Source organism: Gobio gobio (genome assembly GCF_949357685.1).
Source record: "Gobio gobio genome assembly, chromosome: 6".
In the NCBI taxonomy this organism is placed as follows: Eukaryota; Metazoa; Chordata; class Actinopteri; order Cypriniformes; family Gobionidae; genus Gobio; species Gobio gobio.
The window spans coordinates 15,651,017-15,676,439 of NC_137102.1; the positions used below are offsets into that span (position 1 = coordinate 15,651,017).

General features: G+C 41.4%; 1 protein-coding gene across 1 annotated transcript in view; it reads right to left on the reverse strand.

Annotated features, from left to right (window-relative positions):
• The window catches only part of plppr4a (phospholipid phosphatase related 4a), a gene marked incomplete at both ends in the record, with an annotated part of 35,660 nt that overhangs the window by 2,404 nt on the left and 7,833 nt on the right, over nt 1-25,423 (reverse strand). The window contains 4 exons of the mRNA XM_079819145.1: nt 106-279; nt 412-469; nt 2,908-3,103; nt 3,377-3,506. Coding sequence (XP_079675271.1) covers nt 106-279; nt 412-469; nt 2,908-3,103; nt 3,377-3,506 — 558 coding nt within the window. The remainder of the gene's footprint in view (nt 1-105; nt 280-411; nt 470-2,907; nt 3,104-3,376; nt 3,507-25,423) is intronic.

A 25,423-nucleotide genomic window follows, 5' to 3' on the forward strand; every position in this document is an offset into this window, starting at 1 on the left:
AGAGTCAGGTTTCATAGAGTAATATAGATTGATCATGGGATTATGAAATTAATTACCATCCACGCATTGCCTTTGTTTCTGCATCTCTGTGACAGCAGGACTCACCAGGTAGACAGCTATGCTCCCTCCGATAAGAAAGCCACAGTAGACATCCACGGCATGGTTCTTGAACTGAATGATGCGAGTAAGGCCGCAGATAATGCCGCAGATGATGAAGGAGAACACCAGGAGTGGCTTCAGGAGCTTGGACGAGTCAGTCAGAGTGGCATTAAAGTACATCTGTGGAAGGAGACCAGCCTTTTGACTGAATTTTTAGGAAATTCTTAATAGTGGAAAGGACTGTGAGATTATTTGGCAAGCAGTTAGAAATCGCTTGAGTCAACTGTGCCATGAGTCAAGTGGATTACTTACGGAGATGTACACAGCCGCAAAGGCTGCCAGAGTGGCATGCTGAGATGGGAAGGACTTCCTGTAAAGAGAGACAGACAGCCTTGTCAGATCATTGGATCTTTTTCACACTGAACACATTTGAGGTACTGTACCATGCAAATGGACAGATGGAAACGGAAAGCCACAGATGATCACGTCCTTAGTGCCATAATTCATATAGTGCAGCAAAGAGGATCAGGGTTTTTATTTCCAAGAAAGTTCTCATAAAACCAAGCTATATGTTTGGATATGCATGTCAGCTAGATATTCTGGAGAGACATTTCAATATACGTCACAGTAGTGTAAGCTTTCAGGGACAGACGCACCACACTGACCCTTTTTGCGTCTAATTTTTACGTTTTACAAAATGTCTGCACAACATATAATTGTGGCTATTGAGAGTGCATGAAATGAGTGGAAGATTGAAAAGCAGAGCTGTGCAAATGGATGTGTGTGGGTGTGCTAGAATGGGCAGCCGGGTTGTGAGTGAAGCATCAAGACTGAACCCTGTGTGGGTTTTACAGGAACGCCATGTGCCAGAGGAAAGCGCCACGTTCATTCTGCTGCCTTCACATTTATCTACACTGTTTACAGCAATGATTATATACAAATCTATTGATCCAATCAGACCTTTACTGTAAGTAGAGTTGTCGCGCAGCAGGTCCAATTAAATTTTGTCAGCCACAATATGACTAATCATCTTTGTTTGGTTATATTGCTAATCACTCACACTCCATCATCTGAGTTTCAGAGAGAGTTTTTCATAAGGTCAGTCTTGCATCATTTCATGACACAAGTATTTTAATTGCAGTTGCTTGAGGAAAAATCTTGAAATGGTACAAAAATCTTGAACTCAAGCGGGAGTGAACTAACTGTCTTTAAGAATCAGATTATCCTGGTTGGAGGGAGGAAAATCTCAGTCCATAGAAGGGATGTTAACCGATGACCGTTTGACCGATGGTTGACCGTATCAACGTTAACCGATCAAAGTTGTCGGTTGTCGGTAAAAAAAAAAGAAAAGTGATCTCTAAATTAGGCTATTATAGACAGTGGACTAAACTCTACTACAGTTAGCCATCTCCTTCCAAAATCTTTTTTGTGTGAAGTGAACAAATCCCTCACACTCAATTTTTCATAACTCGCCTGTTTGTACTTAATAAACCAATAAAAACAGAGGTTAGAGCCAGGCCAGACGACAGTATGAAGCGTGCAAAGAAAAGTAGTGTGTGGGACCATTTCACCAAAAAGAACGACACAGATGTAAGTTGCAACTTGTGTGATACAGTGCTTAATTAGAAGGCACACAGTGAGTTAGACCTGCCTTGGCCGGTGCGTCTTTTACGCATTCTGAAGGTGCCTGTTTTATCGTGTTGCAGTCTATTAGACAACATTCCGCATAAGATGGGCTTACATTTGGAAATATATTACATCTACATTTCAGTGGTAACACATAAGGTGTTGATCATCATCTTTCTTTATTATTGTTAGCACTACCTCGAACTAAAGCGGCGTCTCTTCGGAGCTGTCATTTTCTTAAATGAGCCGCGGCAATGTTTCAAATGAGCTTCTAACGCTAGACAAATGCCTTTATTTTCAACACGATCACCTTGTACCCAAACCATTTCGAAAGTAAGGAGCCATTTGTCCTCCGATTACAAACAAGCTCCTCGGCGCCGCGTTTGCGGGACTCATGTTTCACACTGTAGGGGATTTTAAAAAAGTGACGTGAGTGGAAGGGAGGCGGTGGCGCTGGGACAGTGTGTGTGTGAGAACGGGAGGCAGAGCGGCAGAGAGATGCGACAGAGTTGCGAAATTGCAGACGCGGCTTGCGGCTGTTATTTCAAATAGCGCAGCACATTTTAAACTAATCAGTTAACCGGTTTCAACCGGCTAATGAGGCTCGGTGGTCGGTCAAGAAAATGTTTAGCTTTCGCCATCCCTAGTCCATAGAGAATTTGTTTTAATAACTTTAAAGACCAGATTAAATCAAAATAATGGACCCTATTTACTTTCTAAACTCATGCTCACATTCGTATTGTCATATAAAACTGTGACTCGTTGTTGCATGTTCTTACAAAGAAAAATCTTTAATCTAAATATACAGTATCAGTTACTTGCTCTGCCTCTAAAATGGCCTTCCTTTGCCCCTGACATCATTTTGACCACACAGGCTATTGGATAATGTTAACCGATAGCCAAATAGCTATATACACACAGTTTTAGCAAACTCACATTGAGTCTGTTTCCATTCTGATTTAAAACACTCCCCTTTCCAACTCCCAAATTATTCCCGATGAATATAATTCAAAAAGTTTCACTTGGAAATGCATCACAATATGGAAGTAAAAAGTGTTGCGAACAACATTTAATGTTGACTTTAAAATAGAATGTAATACCTGGTCCAAATGTAGACCTTTATTGAGCATGCTTATGCATTGGGTTGACAACTACAATATGACACAGATACCGCTCTCTGACCTGCCAGCGTTGATGGCAGCTGGATCAGGCCCAGAGCAGATGTCATCCACAATGAAAGCGTTCTCATCACAGGAAGTGTTGAGGCTTGTGTAGTTGGGCTTGCACACTGTAAGGAAGTAGGGGGCGTGATATCCTGTAGCCAGCTGGATAATATCTGTGATGAGTGCTGTAATGCACAGGCCAAACACGTGGACCCCTGAAAATGAGACAAAAGACACACACACACACACACACACACACACACACACACACACTGCTTTTTCAAATACTAGATTTCATAAGTAGAAAGTAGACTTCATAAGCCTGTGATAAAATAGACGGAGCTTTCATCATTAATATCAAACTCAATATAGTACAAGACTATAAAACAGACAGAATGAGTCAAGATCAAAAGTGTATTCCAAACAATATTTTTACAAGCTTTATGGCTTTTTATAGAGTCACAAAGGGCAGAAAAATATACACCCACCCACAAACCTCACAGCCCGTCGGATGTAAGAGTTGAAATTGCAGCCAGCGGCATTTATGTTAGCCTCTGTTTTGATGGCGATGTTTCTTCTGGCTAAGCAGCAGTACAGGATCCCTTCCCCAATCATAATCTGTGGGAAGATGGTCATCTGTGTTTACCCAAACATACAGCATTTTTGTTAAACTGCCACCCCTCCCCTTTCTAGTGGCTTCCAGGGGTCAATTCTAATAGAATCACTGACACATCAAAGCCATTACTGTAATTAAAGTAATCACTCTCATCCTTCCATCCATTCATTCATAGCCATATGAGGGGATTTCATCCAAAACTGTAAAAACCGATGAGGGGAAGGGGGTATCTTGTAAGTCATCCAGGCCTCCACTATTACATATAACTGTTAATTCCATGTAAATGAAAAGCAGAAACCAATAGATGTATATGTAAATGCTTCTGCAAGGGGGCATCTGCTGTGAATGACGAGATAGAGAGCGAAAGAGATGAACAAGTGATCATACCCCCCTGAGATCACACTTGCCACACATCTACAGTCAAGTGCAGCACTCGAGTGTAGCAGGCACTACCATAACAGCTGGAGCTACCAGCAGGAAACACATTCACATGCTGCCTGCTAGCACAGGCTCAGCCATCATACCCATGCAGTGCTGAGTACATGATTGCAGCGGCGCCGTCTCAATCTCTGTCCGGAGTGGGTAAAATAATTATAATGCTGAAGGTGAAGTACATTTCATACATCTTTTAAACAAGGATTAATCTGTATTAAATTTATTCAGGGAAGACTATCCATATAATATTTTATATTTGATTCCTTATTCAATTTCTGTAGTATTTCTTACCTGAATACTACTGTTACACCTACCTGGAAAAAAAATGTAAACACTTTTTATTAGGGGCCTATTAATCTTCTCAGAAATGAATTGCATACGAGGGCCTAAACATGCTCGAAAACTCATGAAACTGTGCACACACGTTAGAAGTGGTGAAAATTTACGTCTGATATGAGTTTCAGAATTAGGTGTGGCAAAATGGCTAAATAGCGCTGCCTACAACATTTACATTAAGCGTTGTTCGCACTACGTTTCACATACAAGTATAAAAAATTCGGTAGACACGTCTAACAGCCCAATACCTACAAAAAAGTCCCTGGAGCAAAATTTGAAAACCCAACAGGAAGTGTGATATTTAGAATTTCCTCTGCACATTTTTTTTGTGTGCAGTTTTTGCCATTTCCAGACGTACTTTAACTCCTCCTCCGCCTAGTGATTTAATCAGATCAAAATCTTATTTGGTCAGTCTAATCTAAAGGCCTTTGCAATGTTAAATTGTGAAGATCTTGAGTTTTCACTGAAGGGCGTGTCTGTGGCGGGCTGACAAAATTTGATGTTTCGCCATGAAAAAAGTAGTTGTTGTAACTCAGGCATACAATGTTCAATCTGCCCCAAACATGTTCTATTAGAGTCCTGGCCTGAAGAAAGCTACATGACAATATTCAGTTACAGTCATAGCGCCACCTGCGGGCAACATGAAATGTCATGTATAACACACTGTGATTAACTCCTCTTTAACATTTAACCAGATCAACATCATATTTGGTCAGTCTAATCTAAAGGCCTTAGCGATGTTAAATTGTGAAGATCTTGAGTTTTCCCTGAAGGGTTTGTCCGTGGCGGCCTGACAAAGTCTGATATTTCGCCATGAAACAGGAAGTCAGGCATTCAATGTCCGATCTGCCCCAAACTTCACAAGTTTGATAAGAGTCCTGGCATGAAGACATCTATATCCCAATATTAGTTAGCCATAGCGCCACCTGTTGGCAACAGGAAATGGCATGCTTTACACTGTAATTCACTCCCAGAAACACATTTAAATATGGCACAAAGGGCCAAACATGCAAGAAACAAGTTAAATCATGCGAAACTAGGGGTGTAACGGTACACGCAGGGCTTAATTTGAGCAGGAACACGCCGGAACATGTTCCGGCACCTCCGATGTTGAATCCAGAACCTTTTTTATTGAATCCGGCACCTCATATGTCACTATTCAAATTAATCGTCTAAAAAAAAAATTGTTTTGCTTTCTATTGACGATGCAATGCTCTGCTGATGCGAGCAGCGAGAAAGCCCTGGTCTGTTGTAGAAAGGATACTGATCCATCCAATGCAACAAATATATTTAATGGCTAATGTATGCATAATCATTTACACTGCATGAAAACACTGAAATCCGGCACTATCCGGGCATGGTATACTCCTGTGTAATTTGATGTTTACCGGATGTATGTGGGAAAAAGCGGATCAGAGTAACACGGAACAGTATATTTCCAGAAAAACCCAGAAACCTCACGTATGCGGACGTATACAGGAATCCGTGAAATTTCACGGACATATACAGCTGAAACACTGCTGGGTGTGCTAGGACTGAAGACTGTTAGGTGTGAAGAAGACCTTTCATATGTTAATGACTGACACTAGTGCTGGCTGTTCTCAGAAGGAGGGGGGCAGGGGAGGACTTCAGGATTGAGAATTATCTCTGGGCTACTGTAGGCTACAGCAAACAAGCTTTTTGCACAGAAAAAAGAATTCTTAAGGCCCTGAAACACTAAACTGAACTAGCAATGACTAAAGCCGACTGTGGGGTTGGTTCACGTTGCCTGGGTCTGGGCCAAACCATCAGAATGGTGTGTCAGGGCCTTAAAACCACTGCATGAAAAGAGTCTCTTAATCAAATATTTTTTATAAAAACAGTACAAAATAAAAACCCTGTCTGAACATATACGTTCACAAAAAAATCTGAATATGTAATGAAATAAACAAAGAAATGTAATGGAATTAACAAAGGATAATTAACCAAACATTTTAGACTATCCCCAAACAATTTTTGCAAAGTTTTACAAATTGTAGGCAATAATAGAATTAAATAAAGAGGAGATGAAATGTGGAAAATGAAAAAGTTTGTTTTAAAAACACCAAAAACTGATATGCTCAAAATAAAAATATGGAATAAAAAAGAGCAGGGATTCACTTGCTCAAGAAACACAGAAACACAAGCAGATCTTTCAGCTCTGCAACTGTTAACAAAAAGTGTCACTCCAAGATTCTTAACTTTAACACGCTGCAAAAAAGTTGGGTTTTGAGGTTTGAAATCCACCACTCACAATAGATGTAGGTGCAACCAATAAGGTTACCAATAAAAATAAGGCAACCAATAAAAATAATCCTAATTTTACAGAAAAAAACTTCAGTTTATTTACAGTATTTTCTTGTAATTTTGAATTATGTTTAAAACGATGTAAAATTACAAACAATATCTAAATAAACAACTTGACTGTTATTTTAAGGATTATATAATTAATGACAAACTACAGTAATTCTCATTTTTTTTATACAGGAACATAACTGTATTATTTTTCTGTTTTCATAAATAACAAATTCATGCAAAATTACAAACAATATCTGTAAATTAACAACTGTAATACAATATTTAGCTCATTATATTAAAGATTTATGTTTATGTCCATACTAACAATTTAACATTATTCTTTGTCATTTTGAAGTAAATCTTATTAGTTTTATATTTACACTGTAAAAATAAAAACCTAAAAAAACAGCAGCTACAGCTGCAAAACAAAAACCGTAAAATTAAAGTCAAATATCTTAAGTCAAATAAAGTTAAAAAACTTCACAGAAATTTACATTAAACGTTTTAGAGAAAACACTATTAGTTTACAGATTTTTCCTTATTTAAATTAAGATATTTTAATTTAATTTTCTGTTTTACAGTGAAGGTGTATTTTTACATTCAATTCTGGATACAAATATAACAAAATATATAGCAAACTAAATATCAAACAATAATTGTTTTTAAAGAGTACAAATCTGCACTGCTCTCCAGGTTGAAACTTCTGCCCATACCACAAAACACCATTTGACCAATTAATTAAATATAACAGCAAATAAAAATAAATATACACATTTTCTAACTGTTGTTTAAAACAAGTTTTTTCTATATTTGCAAGGCTATTTGCTGTCTTTCCGTGTTCTTTTGAGCGTGATTGGTCAATCTGAACGTCATCCAGAAATCTGGCCAATGACAGTGCGCGCCTTCAGTTTGAATTATACACCCGTTGCCGTTGGAGTTGATCGTGGCTCGCGGGGACGCGACGCGATCGCGGCTTCTAATCTTCACGTCGGTCTATTAATGGCATTGCATGGACCATTTAAACCTGTTAAAATCTTATTTTGGACGAATTTTGATGGTGGGATGTCGACTGAGAACGAAAAAACATGAATACGAACAGACTAAGGTTTCAATGGCGGACAGCAGACGGCAGAAGGTAACGTAAATCCCTTTATATTGTTTCTACTGCTCATCAAGATATAACGTTAGTGCATTAAAGTCATATGCTAATCGTGATTAACTTACATATTCTGTTTCTGTGTTTTGTTGTGTTGTAATATTGTTAAGATAGGGCTGGGTGTTATGGCGATCTGATGATACTGACTATTGTTAGCGATTTTGCTGTAAACGTTAACATTACCTTTTTATATTGCGGAATGGGAATATAGCGTATATAACGCAGCACTGACTGTACTAAAACTTTTTGACATTTTGACAAGGAAACATGCATGAATGTAGAATAATGAACGGGACATGCATGTGTTTAAATAAGCCTCTCTCAGACAGCATGCGATCCCGAAATCAATTATCTTTCTGTAAAATGCACACAGTTATCTCAGTAAGCCTCTCATGTGAGGTATTCACTTGATTTAAACAGTCAGTTATGTCTAAAGTAAAGTCAAACAGTTCAAGTTAATGTGGGGAAACCCGGATGCGTGTCATTCTGTGCATCAGTTCTTAAAGGGGCTGCAGCTTTGTCATCATTTTAATAAAACAAAAGAATAGAGAAGACCTTCTGCTTCTTTAAGAATCAAGTGATATTAATTAATTGAATATCATACAGTGAAGACTTTTAAAGCAGTATTATTCTGTAGCATTTTAATAAAATATCCATCAAAATAAATATATTGTGATATCGTTATTGTAAAATAAAATTTCTCATGTATGTATAATTATATGGTCATAATGCCCATCCCTACTGTCAGCTAGTTTTAAGATCAAGCTTGTCATAAAATGTAACAGAGTTTTGGAATGAGTAATCTGAGAACACTGTCATGTACACTTGTTCAACAGAGAGGACAGGAATCCACCATACTTGGACTCTGAAGAATTATAGGCAAACCAGGATTTTGGATCTACTGTAAAGTTTTTGTATGGGCCTGGTGAGTATGTTTTGCAAGTCCTTGTCCGTAAGTTGATAATTAATATTAATGTTTTATCAAACAAATTAATATTCATTTGTTTGTGTGCATGTTTCTTCCCCCCTCATGATCCAGAAGTTTTGGATCCATGATCCTGAAGAACTTTTACAGATGTTGACCCTGAATGTGTAAAAGGTAATCTTAAAAATGTTGTCATTATTTTAATGTTCTCTGTTTTTTTTCTGTAATGTAGACGCATGCATTTTCTGTGAAGTTGCTTTGAAACAATATCAGGGTTTTTCCTACATTGAAAATTTTGCCGGCCGCCAAAATTTTTTTTGTCCCGCCAAAGCCTTATTTGATGAGTTATTGTGATTTATGAGTGATGTAGAACAGATGACTGCTGCACTTGAGTTAACTGAGTGACAGAGAGAACGACCAGTGAGCTCCTCCCGCTCGCACGCTCTCTGTCTTCAAAATAAGCATTCTTAGCTTTCTAATGTTTCACATTTTACGTTAATCAAAATCAAAAGGTCGGAAGACCGAATCCATGTTGCACGTGGCGCTATCAGACGTCTTCCTTTAATTACCGCTGGGTGTGAAATGCGCTCAAAACATTGACTGATTCTCTGACCAGCTGCAATAAAGCATACTTTAAATAAACAGGAAACAAATCCTATCCGGTTATGAAGTGTTTTCTGTGTGTTGACAAATCTTTCGCGATGTTCTAAAGACGGGATTCACACACAACGCGTCTGCTAATGTCCGATTTGCCACCTAATGACTCCTTTGAACTGAATCATTTTAACAACTGGTTAGAACAACTGATCTGTCCAACACTGAACTCACAAAGCAGTTTAATCATTTACTCAGAACAACACTTGAAATGAGAACACAAGTGTGCTTACCCACTTTAGCAAGAGTGGATAGTAAGAATTAGTTTTAATTATCAACAGTCTTTCAGCTTATTTATGTTCATAATGTGTAGTAAAATAAATCGCCTAAAATCATTTAGTTTAGACTGGAGTGAGGTGAACCCAGAACAAAGTTGTTGTTAGCTAGCTGATTGTATATGGCAGAAAATTAGGCTATTTGTTCATTTTTTTAATATTGATATGATTACCAAAACAAACAATTATCAGTAAATAGTGTAAAAATGAGGAAAAAAAACAAACATCAAGGTATCAAAATAAGATAAGCAAAAGTTACAAACTTTCTTTGAATTTATTTCAAATTTATTGTCAGTTTTGTGCTTGCAGATCAAGTGGGTAGGGTATTTTTTTTTGTGTGTGTGTGTGTGTGTGTGTGTGTGTGTGTGTGTGTGTGTGTGTGTGTGTGTGTGTGTGTGTGTGTGTGTGTGTGTGTGTGTGTGTGTGTGTGTGTGTGTGTGACCATGTCTGTCAGCCACCACCGAAGACCATTTTTGACCCAGGAAAAACCCTGAATATGTATTGTGAAAAGCGCTATACAAATACATTTTAATTGAATTGTTTTACTTACTTTTATTGGCATTAACTATATATTATTAATGTATTATTTGGCAGGTCGCAAGATGTATTTTATTTTGTGAGACTTTGCTGAGGAAGTATTCTTTGGCTCAGTCTGAAAAGGCCCAGAAAAGAAACACTATGAAGAACATCACACAGAACCGTCAGAGAAAGAGACGGGTAAGTTAAGAAACCGGTTAAGCTTTTTCCCTCCAGAATGTTACTATACTCCTCTCTGAGTTTTAGTGGTTAATTTACTGTCATGTTTTGCAGTTGCTGGAGACCAGGTCCAGGGTTGCACAAACCAACACAGAACCTGTGGAAGACCGCAACTATAGACCTGATGAAGATGAAGATGATGCTGTTGTTGATGGAAGGCCAGTGTGGATGGTTTGGCTAGCTCAAACAACATTGTGTTAGAGTTGGTCACAATTATTTTATAATTATAATTTTAATATTCAATTGTTCCATTTTATATTTTCTTTATTCCTATGTTTATATACTTATACTTTTATTGGTTCCCATATATAGAACATTTACATATATTTTATATACACTTTTTAATTTATAGATTTCTTTGTCTCGTTTTATAATGTATACTTTGTATGTTTGTTCCTTTTTAGATGTCCATGTTGCTTTTGATCTCCACGTTTTGTATTGTTGTTCCTCTTACGTCGCCTTCCTTTAGAAACATTTTGTTCACTTATCTTTTCCCCCATTCATTTGAATGTATGTTTATAATGCTCTTTGTTCTTTTTATTTGGTTATATTGTTTACTTGGAATATTTATGTGTATTTTATATACACTTTTTTTTGTCTTATAAATTTATTGTTCTCATTTTATATTGTTTAATTTGTATATTTATTCTTTTCCTTTTTATGTTCACTGTGTATTTTATTCCTTTACATCTGTCTTTTAAATGCATTTTGTTAATTTTTTTTCCCTTTTTGTTTCTTTACCAATTCAATTTCACGTATATTTATGTTCTTTGGACTGTTTATATTTTTACATTTGTTCCTTTACATTTTCATCCCTTTTAAATACATTTAGTTCACTTGTTTTTGTTTCACCATTGTTTTAATGTTCGTTTATAATGCTGTTAAGAATGTTTTTTTTTTTTATATATACCTTTTTAATAAATATTTCAGACTTTCTCAAATTGTTTTGTGTGTATTTTTCTTTTGGGAGGGAGAGGGGATTATTTTTTATATATATATATATTATATATTAATTAGCAAAATCTGCATAGCTGGCCTATAACCAATCAAGTCCCTATGCTACAAAACCTAGCCCACCCTTAGCCTTAGAAGTAACCAATAAAGTCACTTGACTGGGTTTTCAATGCGTCCTGTCCTCCAATAGCAGTCTGGGTTTTGGGAGTGGTTTTAAAAAAAAAACCCAATCCAGTTTGAGATGAAGGACCAATAGGGGGTGGAAGGCAAAGCTGTTTAGAGGTGTGAAAATGTCTCCTGGGAAAAACTTGATGGGATTATTTGCCATGGCAACAAATGGCTGTAGCATGGGAGTATACGGCCACAACATACATCCGATTTGGTACCATTTCGGATGAATACGGACATATACGGATCCATGGAATTTGACCTATCCGGCCAGTATACTCCTGGATTCTTCCGAATTTCAGCAGTGTATACAGGAGTATCCTGGTCCGGATACACCTTTTTTCATGCAGTGTTATTTATGATTAGATGCGCTGCAGTTCACGCACAATGCAAGTGAACGCGGCGCACCAGTGCCTCCATGTCACGATTATTATATTGTCTGTTATATTTGCTTTTTATTTATTAAATACAAGCAATTAGTTGATGCAACATTTACTAAAATTAATATACAATTTATACAAAACGAAATTCGTTTCAAAGAAAGGCTTTCTACAAAGCAAAACGTAATGAAAGTGGTAAAAAATCATGTCACCCGAATTTGCGCATCTTATGATCCTATCTTTTATTACAATTGTTTTTTATAGCAAAAATGTTATAAATACATCATATATATAGGCCTATACTTTATTTATATATGATGATCGTTATCGGTAGTGATATTGTTTATTATTGCAAATGTTTTTCATTTGTTTAATAAATCGAATAATTCTAACTGGGCACATCACTATAGTCATAACTTTTATTTCTATCTCAAATGATTTTTAATAACTTGGCTGAGAAAAAAAAATTGATAGGGGGTACGTAATTGAAAAAAGATTGAGAAGCACTGCTATAGGCAGTGTAATTTTTTTTTGTTTCGTTACCTCCAACCTGCATTTTGAGTCGCCGGATCCACACCCCTCTCTGCGCTCCGGGACCTCCCACTTTACAAATTAAGCACTGGGTATACATATTCGTACCGAACCGTTTCGGTACAGGGCTTTCGGTTTGGTGCACGCGTGTACCAAATAACAGCTTATTTGCAATAACAGTTAACTTGTTTTAAGCGTAGGCTTGTTTTAAGTGCGGAACACACTTCAATCCGAGTTCCCACACGAACATATTAAGTATTCAGTCCATTTTAGCACAAAATTCAAACGATGAATGCCGTTTAGACGCTCTTTAATGTGGTGTAACTGATCACCGATCACAGTTCAAGCAGCCGTGCGGATCGATCATCTCTTCCTAAAGAATAAACATGAATGAACATCTGAAGGTATGTTGAGGATACATTACAACTTACTGTCACGTATCATATTTGGTGTAATCGCTCAATCAGTGTTTCAACGGTGGAAAGACCTCAATATAACTGCTTGAAAACTAAACAATGTCATGTAGCATCACATTTACCTCAGGCAGTCATTCAGTGTCCACAGAATTGTATTCACTAGAGCAGGGTTATTCAAATCTTGCCCTGGAGGTCCAATGCGCTGCAGAGTTTAGCTCCAACCCTAATCAAACACACCTGAACATGCTAATCAATGTCTTCAGGTTCATTAGAAAATCACAGGTAGGTGAGTTTGATCAGGGTCAGAGCTAAACTCTGCAGCGCATTGGACCTCCAGGGCAAGATTTGAATAACCCTGCACTAGAGAAATCAACTATGCACTATATTAGCCTATATATTCATTATATTCTACTTAACCTGTTAGTGATGTCTTGATTATTTCATATATGTTTAAATAAACCTGTCATGAATATGACAGACACTGTGTATAAATGATTTACAACAACGAATTGAAAAAACTATTTTATAATTAGAGGTTTAGAAGTTATTGCGAAAACCCGCCTTATGTGAAGTTTACATGTTTGCGTACTATGTTATTTGAGTGTTGATTATTATACATAAAAATAAATAGCAACTGAATTTAGGCTAATAGTTTGGGCTCTGTCCTTTAATATTATAGTAAAGTACAAGTAAGGGCTCCTTATATAGTTTACATCAATATCTTTAAAGCTACACTGTGTAACTTTTTTAGTCTATTCTTAGCTAAAAACACTTAGTTCTTTCAAAAATATATGTGCTCATTAATGTATATTTACTTCTTTCAAGTAATAAAGTATTCTCGTAAGTTTATAATTTGCCATTGAAAATACATATGGGTAATGGGTTCGAATGCGGGTCGCCATGTTGCCCCTCCATCTTGAAAGTACATTAGCCAAAGAGGGACATACCCGTAAATTCAAGCTTCGCCTTTCGCGTTTTAACCGGTTTTAATACTCGATGGCACTGTACAAAATTCTCTGCCTCGCGCATGTGCGCGTCAACTTGTTCAGACTTGTCTGGTGCATGTGCAGAGAGTTTTCATCTCAGCAGCGTCCAGTAACAGAGTTATATGGAGTTTTCCTGGCTTGTTTATTCCTCAAAAGTCTGTTTTTCCTTGTGTGGTATTTCTGTGCGTTAATAACTCCGTAAGTAATAATAGTTATTGTCATTGTAGATGTGTTTCAGAGTGTCATCGCGTAATTCAGTTGATGTCACCTCAGAAGTATTTTTGTGTCAACATACAATAGCGTAATGCTCACCTATTTGAATAATTATTTTGTTATCAACAATGTTTATTCGTTTATAGAAAATATTTGCTTGTAATGTATGTTGATGGAAATATGTATCAGGTCTGATGGGCATATTAACAATTGTTATACAGAGCGCACTGCAGTGCTAACGTTAAAGCGGCGCACACACTTTTGTAACCCGACACTGCTTGTTAGCAGCAGCAGCGGCAGCTCCGCTCCTTTTAATGCAGCTGCATTTAGCGCCTATATATGGTACAATAAGCTCTGGTTTACGGTTACATTATACAAATGTAACTTATAAGTATAGTTATACAGTTCTTAACTGTGTATGTATATTTACCATCCTTATTTGTTCTCTCACAGAAACCACATTTATGTACATATCCACGCAAACCTGTTTATGCCTTGCAATTGGATGACTGAATAAACATTACTATCATCAAAGTTCACTCTGGATTAGCTGCAATTCTTTCTAGCCGAATAATTAGGCCAGTTGAGTTCCAACCATCCCACTGCGCACAGAATATCCCACAGGCACCGTGTTGAATGTGGACGAGGTCGAACTGGAAGCCATGTTAATCTTGGACTAAATCGGCCACCGTAGGAGTTGAAACGAAATCGGAATTGAGAGGAACAGAAACTAAAATTCACTGGATGGTCATATACCTTTTCACCACTAGATGGGGGAAAATATCACACAGTGTAGCTTTAATAAACTTTTAGTTATAATTTAATACATTTAAGGACAGACCCTTTTTTTTCTTCTTCAGTAAACCACTGTTTAATAAAATAAATAAAAAGCAATTTTGCAACTGCTGTACCGAACCCGTACCGAACCATGATTTCAAAACCGAGGTACGTACCGAACCGTCAGTTTTGTGTACCGTTACACCCCTATGCGAAACAGGAAGTTGTTGTAACTCAGACATACAATGTCCAATCTGCCCTAGACTTCACATGTTTGAGAAGAGTCCAGCCCTGAACACATCTACATGACAATATTCATTTATAGTAATAGCGCCACCCACTGGCAACAGGAAGTGACGTGTTTAACACTGTGATACACTACTAGAAACATATTAAAATATGCAATTGAGTACTAAACATGCTAGCGACACTTAGCTGAGTGCTAAAGTATGTTATTATCGTCATGTCATTAAACAACTCAAACTCGTAGTTATAGTCATAGCGCCACCAGCTGGTAGCAGGAAATGTGGGAAATACAAATGACTGATGTAGTCCTCCTATTTTTATATACTTAAATGCATATTGCCCACCGTGCTCTGTTTTCCTAAAGCCACTGGGTGGCAGTGGCATGGGTGAGAGGGCCCTTTCATCGCTGCTTGCAGCTTTAATTTAATTTGTATCTTTATTCTATTGTATTTAATTGTTCCATAGCTTGTCATTTGTTTATTTGTTCTTATTTTATGGCTGACTGTTTACTTGTCTTTTTTTGTAAATTTAATTCAAAGTTTGAAATCAGGCTTGTGCTGTGTGTAAGGAATTGCGCAACACAATTGAAAACAAAAATGCATTGAATGATCAAACATTTAGATGGCATAATTATATATATTTTTGGAAAAAATATTTTAAAAATCCCCCTCCCCAACTCGCTCCTCAAATAAAAATAATCCTCCACAAAAGAGTCACATTATGGCGGAAGTCAGGCCCTGAATTAATGTCTCTAAAAACCTGATTGGAGAATCCTATAAAAAAAATGCTACATGATAAAAAGGTTTCAAATAGACCCAATGATCGGTATCAGTAATCGTTATTGGTTGATACTGCTTCCTGTGATCATTGATGGGTGATCAGCCTCAAACATTCTGATCAGAGCACCCTTAGGAGATTGGTATTCATGCTTCATTGCAGACCCAAGTCCAAGTCTCCTTTCATTTACAATGGCTGACAATTGCATAATGAACAGGATAACCAACAGTGATAGCACTTAAAAGAGCATTGCCGCCTTGCGAAATTAATTAGGCCAGTATGGTGGAGCACCCAATGTGATGAAAACACCCAAGCGACGTGCTGGGGAGTTGATGAAACAAATATGTCATTAAACATTAAACGAATCTGCTCTCTGATGAATCTAGGTGGAGCGAGGCAATTTTTTAAGATGATGTTGATGAGACCAACAGTGGAACAACAAACTTTGAAAAAGACATTGTGAATATATAAGCAGCTGGGACAACGACATAAAGCCCTTTTTGGTTTGGATCTATTAATAAAAAATAAAAAAAACAATTTACATATTTCAATTCATCATGAAATAATATGAATTAATTAATAATTAATTATATATTAAAACACAAAAGGGCCATATACACACTACAGATACATTTGGCTGTCAATTCAAATCGCTGTCTCACGTGTTTGGGCAAACAGCACGCTGAGTCGGCGTTTGTGGATATTTCATGTTCCCACTGCGGGAACATGACTATCTCGGAACTAAGATCTAGACTCTCCTACCTCCGGGCTGGGGGAGTCCCCTTACCCATCCCACGATCTAGTTCTACCCCTAACCCGGGTAGACCTACTTCTTTGGATGGCCAGGGTGATCTGAGGATTACGTTTAGGGCAAACCCGCCGAGTGAATCTCCGCAGGCCCCTAATCCCTCAGTTCCGCAGCCGGTAGAGCCTCCGAGAGAACCCGCTGGACCCTCCCACGGGAGACCAGTGGTGACTTTTGGAGCTCCAGCGGATGAACAGATGTCGATCGCTACATCGGAGGGGGAGTTTCAGTCCTCGGAGGATGAAGGGTCAGCTGTACTGCCTCCCTCTGGGAGAGTGGCAACGGCTGCCCCGGACCCCGAGATGGCTGCTATGCTTGCCCGGGCCGCCGAAAGGGTAGGGCTCGTGTGGAACCCTCCACCGTGTCCCGAACCCTCTAGGTTGGACGATTGGTTCCTCCTTTCTTCCCGGAGGTGCATGAGGAGCTCACGAGGTCGTGGATGGCACCTTTTTCTGCCAGAAACTGGCCGAGTGACTCCTCCCCCCTCACTACCGTCGACGGTGGACCAGCCAAGGGTTACGTGGGGATCCCGCCAGTGGAGCGCGCCGTCGCGATGCAACTGTGTCCGGCGACCGCCTCTAACTGCCGCGGTGACCCACGTCTCCCGTCCCGAGCCTGTAAGTTCTTTTCCGGTCTGACTGGAAAGACTTACAAGACTTGCGGACAGGCTGCATCCACCTTGCATGGCATGGCACTACTTCAGGTCCACCAGGCCCAAGCACTCCTTGACATGCACGAGGGTAGGCCTGACCCAGAGCTCCTCCGGGCGACGAAAGTCACCGCCCGTGCCATTGGTCAGGTGATGTCCACGCTTGTGGTCCAGGAGCGTCATCTCTGGCTAAACCTAGCTGACATGAGGGAGACTGATAAGTATCGGTTCCTGGACTCCCCCATCTCATCAGCTGGGTTATTCGGCGACGCGGTCGAGAGCTTCGCCCAACAGTTCTCGGCCGCCCAGAAGCAGACGGAGGCGATTAAGCACATCCTGCCCCGGCGGCCCGCTGCTGCCTCCACCCCGCCGCCGGCAGCACCGCCTCCGACTGCTCGTCGCCGAGGACGTCCACCCGCTGCCGCCTCCGCCCCCGCCAAGGCACTGCAGCAGCCTAACACCAGCCGACGGCGTGGGGCCGGCCGTGGGAAGAATGTCCAGCCCGCTTAGGCCGCTGCCAAGCCAGGTGGCAAGCGACGTCGCAAGCAACCCTGAGACGGCCTGCCCAGAGATGGAGGAAACTGCTCTTCGGGAGATGGCTGCAGCACCACTCCCTCCCCCGGAGGAGGGCCGGGGGAGAATCTTTTGTTTGTCTGGCACCCAAAACTTCAATAAAAGAGCAGTTTCCAATATCTCTGGGTGCCAAGAGAGCGCGCTTGGCGGTGGTCGACGCTCCCATGCCTCGCCACCCTCAGGTACCTCTCCCTTCGCCAGCAGGGGACGCCGGCTGTCGGGACGCACACAAGCGGCCTCCCCACACTCGCACGTCCCCTCCGTGGATGCAGGTAAGTGTTGCACAGCACACTCAGATCCCGCTTCGGGCCGCTCCCATGCCGTCCGAGCCGGATCCCTGCGTTCCGCCTCGCTGCCCCGCTGCGGGTACGTCTGTGGTGCCGTTGATCCCCCTTGCTCGGAGTTGGGAGCCTGGCTAGCGCTTCCCAGCCCGTCTCGGTGGCTCCTCCGTTTCATCAGACTCGGCTATGCGATTCAGTTTGCCCGGTGTCCCCCCAAGTTCAGGGGCGTTCACTTCACGACTGTAGTGGAGGCGAACGCCCCCGTGCTCAGGGCGGAGATCGCTGTCCTACTGGCGAAGGACGCGATAGAGCCGGTCCCTCAAGTCGATATGAGGTCTGGGTTCTACAGCCCATATTTCATTGTACCCAAGAAAGGCGGCGGGTTACGACCGATCTTGGACCTGCGATTCCTGAACCGGTCCCTTCACAGGCTGCCGTTCAGGATGCTAACGCAGAAGCGCATCTTCAGGTGCATCCGTCCCCGAGATTGGTTTGCAGCGATCGACCTGAAGGACGCGTACTTTCATGTCTCGATTCTCCCTCGACACCGGCCCTTTCTGCGCTTCACGTTCGAGGGACGGGCATATCAGTACCGCGTCTTGCCCTTCGGCCTGTCCCTGTCGCCCCGCATCTTTACGAAGGTTGCGGAGGCGGCCATTGCTCCCATGAGAGAGCATGGCGTTCGCATCCTCAACTACCTCGACGACTGGCTGATCCTTGCCCAGTCGCGAGAGCAGTTGTGCGAACACAGGGACAAGGTGCTCAGTCACCTCAGCCAGTTGGGACTTCGGGTCAACTGGGAGAAGAGCAAACTCTGTCCCACAGAGAGGATCTCTTTTCTCGGTATGGAGATAGACTCGGTCGCCATGACAGCGCGCCTCACCGAGTGTTGAACTGCTTGAATTCGTTCAAAGGCAGGACAGCGGTACCACTGAAACATTTTCAGAGGCTCCTGGGGCATATGGCATCCGCAGCCGCAGTAACGCCGCTCGGATTGCTTCATATGAGACCGCTTCAACGCTGGCTACACGACCGAGTCCCGAGATGGGCGTGGCACAGCGGATCCCTCCGTGTCCAAGTGACTCCGAGGTGCCGCCAAACCTTCGGCCCGTGGTCGAACCCTTTGTTTCTACGGGACAAGTGTCCAGGCACTCCGTTGTCTCCACGGATGCCTCATCCACGGGTTGGGGTGCCACGTACGGGCTTGCAGTTTCGGGTCTGTGGACGGGGCCTCAACTGCAATGGCATATCAATTGCCTCGAGTTGTTAGCAGTTCGTCTTGCACTCAGCCGTTTCAAAGTGCCGCTCAGAGGCAAGCACGTTCTGGTCCGGACGGACAACACTGCGGCCGTAGTGTACATCAACAAACAGGGTGGTCTACGCTCCCGTCGCATGTAACAACACGCCCGCCATCTCATCTTATGGAGTCAGAAGCATCTGAGGTCGCTTCGTGCCATTCACATTCCGGGCCTGCTCAATCGTGCAGCCGACGAGCTGTCACGTCAGCCGGTGCTTCCGGGAGAGTGGCGACTCCATCCCCAGGCGGTCCAGATAATCTGGAGTCGTTTTGGGGCCGCACAGGTAGACCTGTTTGCCTCCCCAGGGACGACCCACTGTCAGTGGTTTTATTCCTTGACCGAGGGAACCCTCGGGTCGGATGCCCTGGCCCACAGCTGGCCCCGGGAAGAACGCAAGTATGCGTTTCCCCCAGTGAGCCTTCTTGCGCAGACACTGTGCAAAGTCAGGGAGGACGAGGAGCAAGTCCTGTTGGTCGCTCCGTATTGGCCCAACCGGACTTGGTTCCCGGAACTAGTGCTCCTTGCGACAGCACCTCCCTGGCCCATTCCTCTGAGGAAGGACCTCCTGACTCAGAGACGGGGCACCCTATGGCACCCGCGTCCAGACCTCTGGAAACTCTATGTCTGGTCCCTGGACGGGACGCAGAGGTTCTAGGTGACCTACCGCAAGCGGTAGTTGACACCATCACTTCCGCTAGAGCCCCCTACGAGGCGCCTCTATGCGTTGAAGTGGAACCTGTTCGTCGATTGGTGCTCTTCTCGCCGAGAAGACCCCCGAAGATGTTCGATCGGATCTGTGCTTGCCCTTCTACAAGATGGGTTGGAGCGAAGGCTGTCTCCCTCCACCCTCAAAGTCTATGTTGCCGCTATCGCCGCTAATCATGAGCTAGTAGATGGAAAGTCTCTAGGTAAGCACGATCTGGTCATCAGGTTCCTTAGGGGGGCGAGGAGACTAAATCTGCCTCGTCCTCCCTCCATACCCTCTTGGGACTTGACTCTGGTGCTAACTGCACTACAGAGAGAACCCTTTGAGCCTCTGCAGTCAGCTGAGTTGAACATTTTGTCGTTAAAGACAATACTCCTGACTGCGTTGGCCTCCATCAAGAGGGTAGGGGACCTGCAGGCATTTTCGGTCGACGAATCGTGCCTGGAATTCGGGCCCGGTAACTCTCATGTGATCATGAGACCCCGGCCTGGATATGTGCCCAAGGTTCCCACTACTCCCTTCCGGGACCAAGTGGTGAGCCTGCAAGCGCTGCCTTCGGAGGAGGCAGACCCAGCCCTAGCTTTTCTCTGTCCCGTCCGTGCTCTCCGGACTTACATGGACAGAACGCAAAGCTTCAGGACCTCAGAGCAGCTCTTCGTCTGTTACGGAGGACAGCAGAAGGGAAAGGCTGTCTCCAAGCAGAGGATGGCCCACTGGATAGTGGATGCCATCGTCTTGGCTTATGAGTCCCAAGACGTGCCCTGCCCGCTCGGGTTAAGAGCCCACTCCACTAGGGGTGTTGCCTCTTCCTGGGCGCTGGCTCGTGGCGCCTCGCTGACAGATATTTGTAGAGCTGCGGGCTGGGCGACACCTAACACGTTCGCTAGATTCTATAGCCTCCGTGTAGAGCCGGTATCTTCCTGTGTGCTCACTTCCCATAGTCAGTATACACCGAACAGTGCCTGTTCTAGTGTCGGCTTGCTGCACCATTCCCTCCCCTATGGTAGACAGATACGTGCGCTTATCTGCTCCAGTCGAGTTCCCCAGAACGGCGAACCCTGTTGAGTCCTCCGCAACCCACGGCAGTCGGACGTGGCGGAGCGTTCGACGCCAGGTCTAACACTCGTATGCATTGGTGGAACTTGTGTTAGGCTGGGTTCCATATGTAGTGACCCCCACGGCGGTCCCATATGTGTATTCTTCCATGGTACGGCTCCCTACGGCGAGCCCGTGTCTTTTCCTCTGCCGTCTCAGTCCCCCTCCTCTAATTGGCCGGGGCCACCCCTGGGACTTCCGTATGTTGTGGTGCTCACGGCCAGCCCATACGTGTATTCTCCACATGGTAACTCCCTCTGGGCATGATGTGGCTTCCGCAGCGGCCTTCACAGGCACACTTTCCCAGCATTATCCAATACAGTCAGCTGAATGGGTCTTGCGGAACAGCAGCTTGGACTCTCCCTGCGTGAATTTCCCCGCCCGCATCAGATCGGGGTCTGAGGGGCTCATCGCTGGGCGCTGGAAGTGGTAGTAACTATGGCGTTTTCCAAAGGGATCCCAATTCGTCGGTACGTCCGACGACTGAAAGGGAACGTCTCGGTTACGAATGGTAACCCTCGTTCCCTGAAGGAGGGAACGGAGACGTACGTCCCGTCGCCACAGTTGCTGTACCATCACTGCAGGTTGAGCCACTACGTTTGGCTCCTCAGTGAAAAACAGCGTGCATTCGCTCTCGCTTCCAGTTTATACCCGCAGTGCGGGGCGGAGCGCAAGATGCAAATCTCGCACGCCAATTGTTCATTGGCCGGTTCTATATAGCTCAAAGCTGATAGGGGCTCCCAGAAGTGATCCCAATTCGTCGGTACGTCCGACGTCCGTCTCCGTTCCCTCCTTCAGGGAACGAGGGTTACCATACGTAACCGAGACGTTTTAGTGCTTAATCCAGTAATTTACGAGAATGACAACCACAATTACAAAATCCTATGCATAGTGTACAGAACTGACCTGAACAATGACATATTAACGTGCATCAGGGATGTTTCTCTCTGTGCGCAGTGAGAGAAAACCACAGAGGGAAGGAGGTACTAGCCTTTCTTTGACTCATTTATGTTGCCAGATCCTGCTAACAAGAACAAGCCCAAAATAAATCTAAATACTTCATACTGAAAACAAGACCAAAGTATTGTGACCTGCACCAGCCCACATTGTTAAAGGGATAGTTCACCCAAAAATGAAAATTCTCTCATTAATGACTAAATACGACTTTTGTTCATCTTCGGTACATAAATTATGATCTTTTTAATAAAAAATCTGAGAGCTTTCTGCCCTTCCATTGACAATTTACGCAACTACCACTTTGACGCTTCAAAAAGTTCATAAAGAGATTGTAAAACTAATCCATATGAATCGAGCAGTAAGAGACACAATCACTTTATATGATGAACAGATTTAATTTAGGCTTTAATAGCCTAATTTGTTTTTTATAGCCCCGGTTGTGTCTCTTCCAAAATTTGGGACTAAACCGCTTAATTCTTATGAATTCTTTTTACGATCTCTTTATGAACTTTTTGAAGCATCAAAGTGTCTGTTGCTTAGACTGTCAATGGAGGGACAGAAAACTCTTAGATCTTAATTTGTCTTCCAAAGATGAATGAAAGTCTTACGGGTTTGGGACATCATAATCCTTTAACTTCATAAACTTGATTGCGCAAACAACAAACCTAAAAACGGTTATAATAAGAGGAAATGGCAAAATTTCAAGAGCAGGCTCTATAAAGCAGCAACATATAAGTCTTTGGTTACTGTAATTTTGTTTTGGTCAAAAATAGCGGATACAAAGTACATGACGTCAAAACTTTGCTATGGTATCCATAGTGTCAATCATCTAAATTTTTGGGAGTGAGTCATATTCTGTATAAACACAGAAATATAATTCAGGGGATTCATTTCTGTATTTAAATGCGGTTGTCAACCTTGGAACTTTACAGTGTGACATGGCTATAATGATTAAGATTCAAGTAAGGAAAATATGTTATTTCTTTTTACTTGATGGCTACAGCACATAACATTCATGTCATTTTTAAATAAATTACATGAATACAAAGAGTCAATTTCAAAGAAATGACATGTGTTTTATCATGGATTTTTTTTGGACAGTGTAAGTTTCATTGACCCAGTAACCTATTTATTAAAAAGCTACACTATACCGTTCAAAAGTTTGGGGTCTGTAAGATTTTTTAAAATGTTTTTATGCACAAGTCTCTTATACTCACCCGGGCTGCATTTATTACAGAATTACAGTAAAAAATAATATTGTGAAATATTACAATTTAAAATAACCTCAATTTAAATATATTTAAAAAATGTAATATATTCCTGTGATGGTGAATTTTCAGCATCATTACTCCAGTAATCAGTGTCACATGATCCTCCAGAAATCATTCTAATATGCTGATTTGGTGCTCAAGAAACATTTCTTATTATTATCATCAATGTTGAATACAGTTGTGCTGTTTAATATAATTGTAAAAACCATGATACTTTTTTCAGGATACTGAAAAACGAATCCTGAATGAATGAATAGAAAGTTCAAAAGAACAAGATTTATTCCAAATAAAAATCTTTTGTAACATTATAAATGTCTTTACTAGGGGTTTCCAATATGCTGAGTATTGCAATATCATATATTGCAATTTGTTACCTTTATTCAGCAGCAAATGTCCCCCAAAAGATAACTTGTTTTTTTTTATCTCAATCTGTTCATTTCACATCTTCATATTGCATCATCCCTTCCTTGTTCAATATTTTCCTTCCTTGTATTTTAGACATATTTTTTAATAGATATTACAATTGTCAAATAAAAATGTTTGCACATTTCAATGTTTTCACACTCAACTCAAGGCATTTGTTTTTACAGTGCATATTGTTTTAAACAGTTTTACAAAGAAAATCCTTACTAACACCTCCAAGTCAATGGTAACTATACTCTTTTTCAGTGAAATGTAATTATGTGCTGAATCATATTTATATTGTTGTTTTAGGAAGATAGGCCTACATAAATTTGCCATTGAATGGTGCTATGGACTTATTTTCGTTGTTAAAAATAGCCTACACAATAATGTAAGACCGTTATCACCAACCGCATGTAACAGTAATGTAATGGGTGAGCTATCAGGTAATGTGATGGTAATGGGATGGAAATTTACACGTTTATTTAGCCTTCACCAAGCAGTACATGTTCAGAAATGTTTCCTTTACACACAGCTCACGTGTTTATGTTACACTGTTTGTGAAATTACAAACTATCATTAGTATTTCCTGCATTGTAAGTACTGAGCCACCCCTGTCTTTACTGTCACTTTTGATCCGTTTAATGCATCCTTGCTGAATAAAAGGATTCATTTAAAAAAAAAAAAAAAAAAATTCTTCTTGGCCCTAAAATGGTAGTTTATATGGCTCTCAAAAGCTTCACTTTCCAAACATTTCCAAACTTCCAACTTTTGAACGTTTGAAAGGAAATGTGATAATTAGCTATTGGAGATATTTCTACCGAGTTGCCTTTGCAGGGACACTGTTGTAAACCTCAACATGTACAGATGGTGAAATGCAATTAAGGACAATCTATTAGACTCATGAGTTCATCACCCAGGGTCTTGATAATACACTCACAACATGCCTGGAGAGGCTTAGAGCCTTGTCACCCAGCTGATTTTCGAAATGCATGCTGGGTGGGCGGTAGTCAAAAGTTCTCTGACAGTTTGGGGAAAAGACAAAATGAAAAGAGACAGGGAGAACAAGAATAAAGAGAGAGAGAGAGAGAGAAAGAAAGAAAGAAAGAAAGAAAGAAAGAAAGAAAGAAAGACACCAAGCAAGACCTTGAATAGGAATGCTAACAACAATTTAGGCGAGGTGAAAACCAAGAAACCTATACCTAAAAGGTAGGGTAGGCAAGACTGGTGGCTGGTGCAAAAAAAATGTGGGGGTACGCAAACAAACTGAATCACACTGTTAATGCAGGACTGAATGTATTTGTTAAATAACCATTTAACAAGTGATATAATGTATCATGGAAGTTGAAAATTAAACTGTTAAAGCATGAAATAAGGTTACACGAATCAGCAAATTTGAGTTTGATGTGGGTATATTATCAGTAATAAATCAATCATTAAAATATTTTTTTATCATTCAAAAATGATCAGCCATTTATATCAATGCGATACAGAGATGAATACTAATGTTGTCTACCAGATATAGCAAATAGGGATAGGATAGCAAATCCTTTCAAATCAGTTTAAAGAGTTAAAATTGTT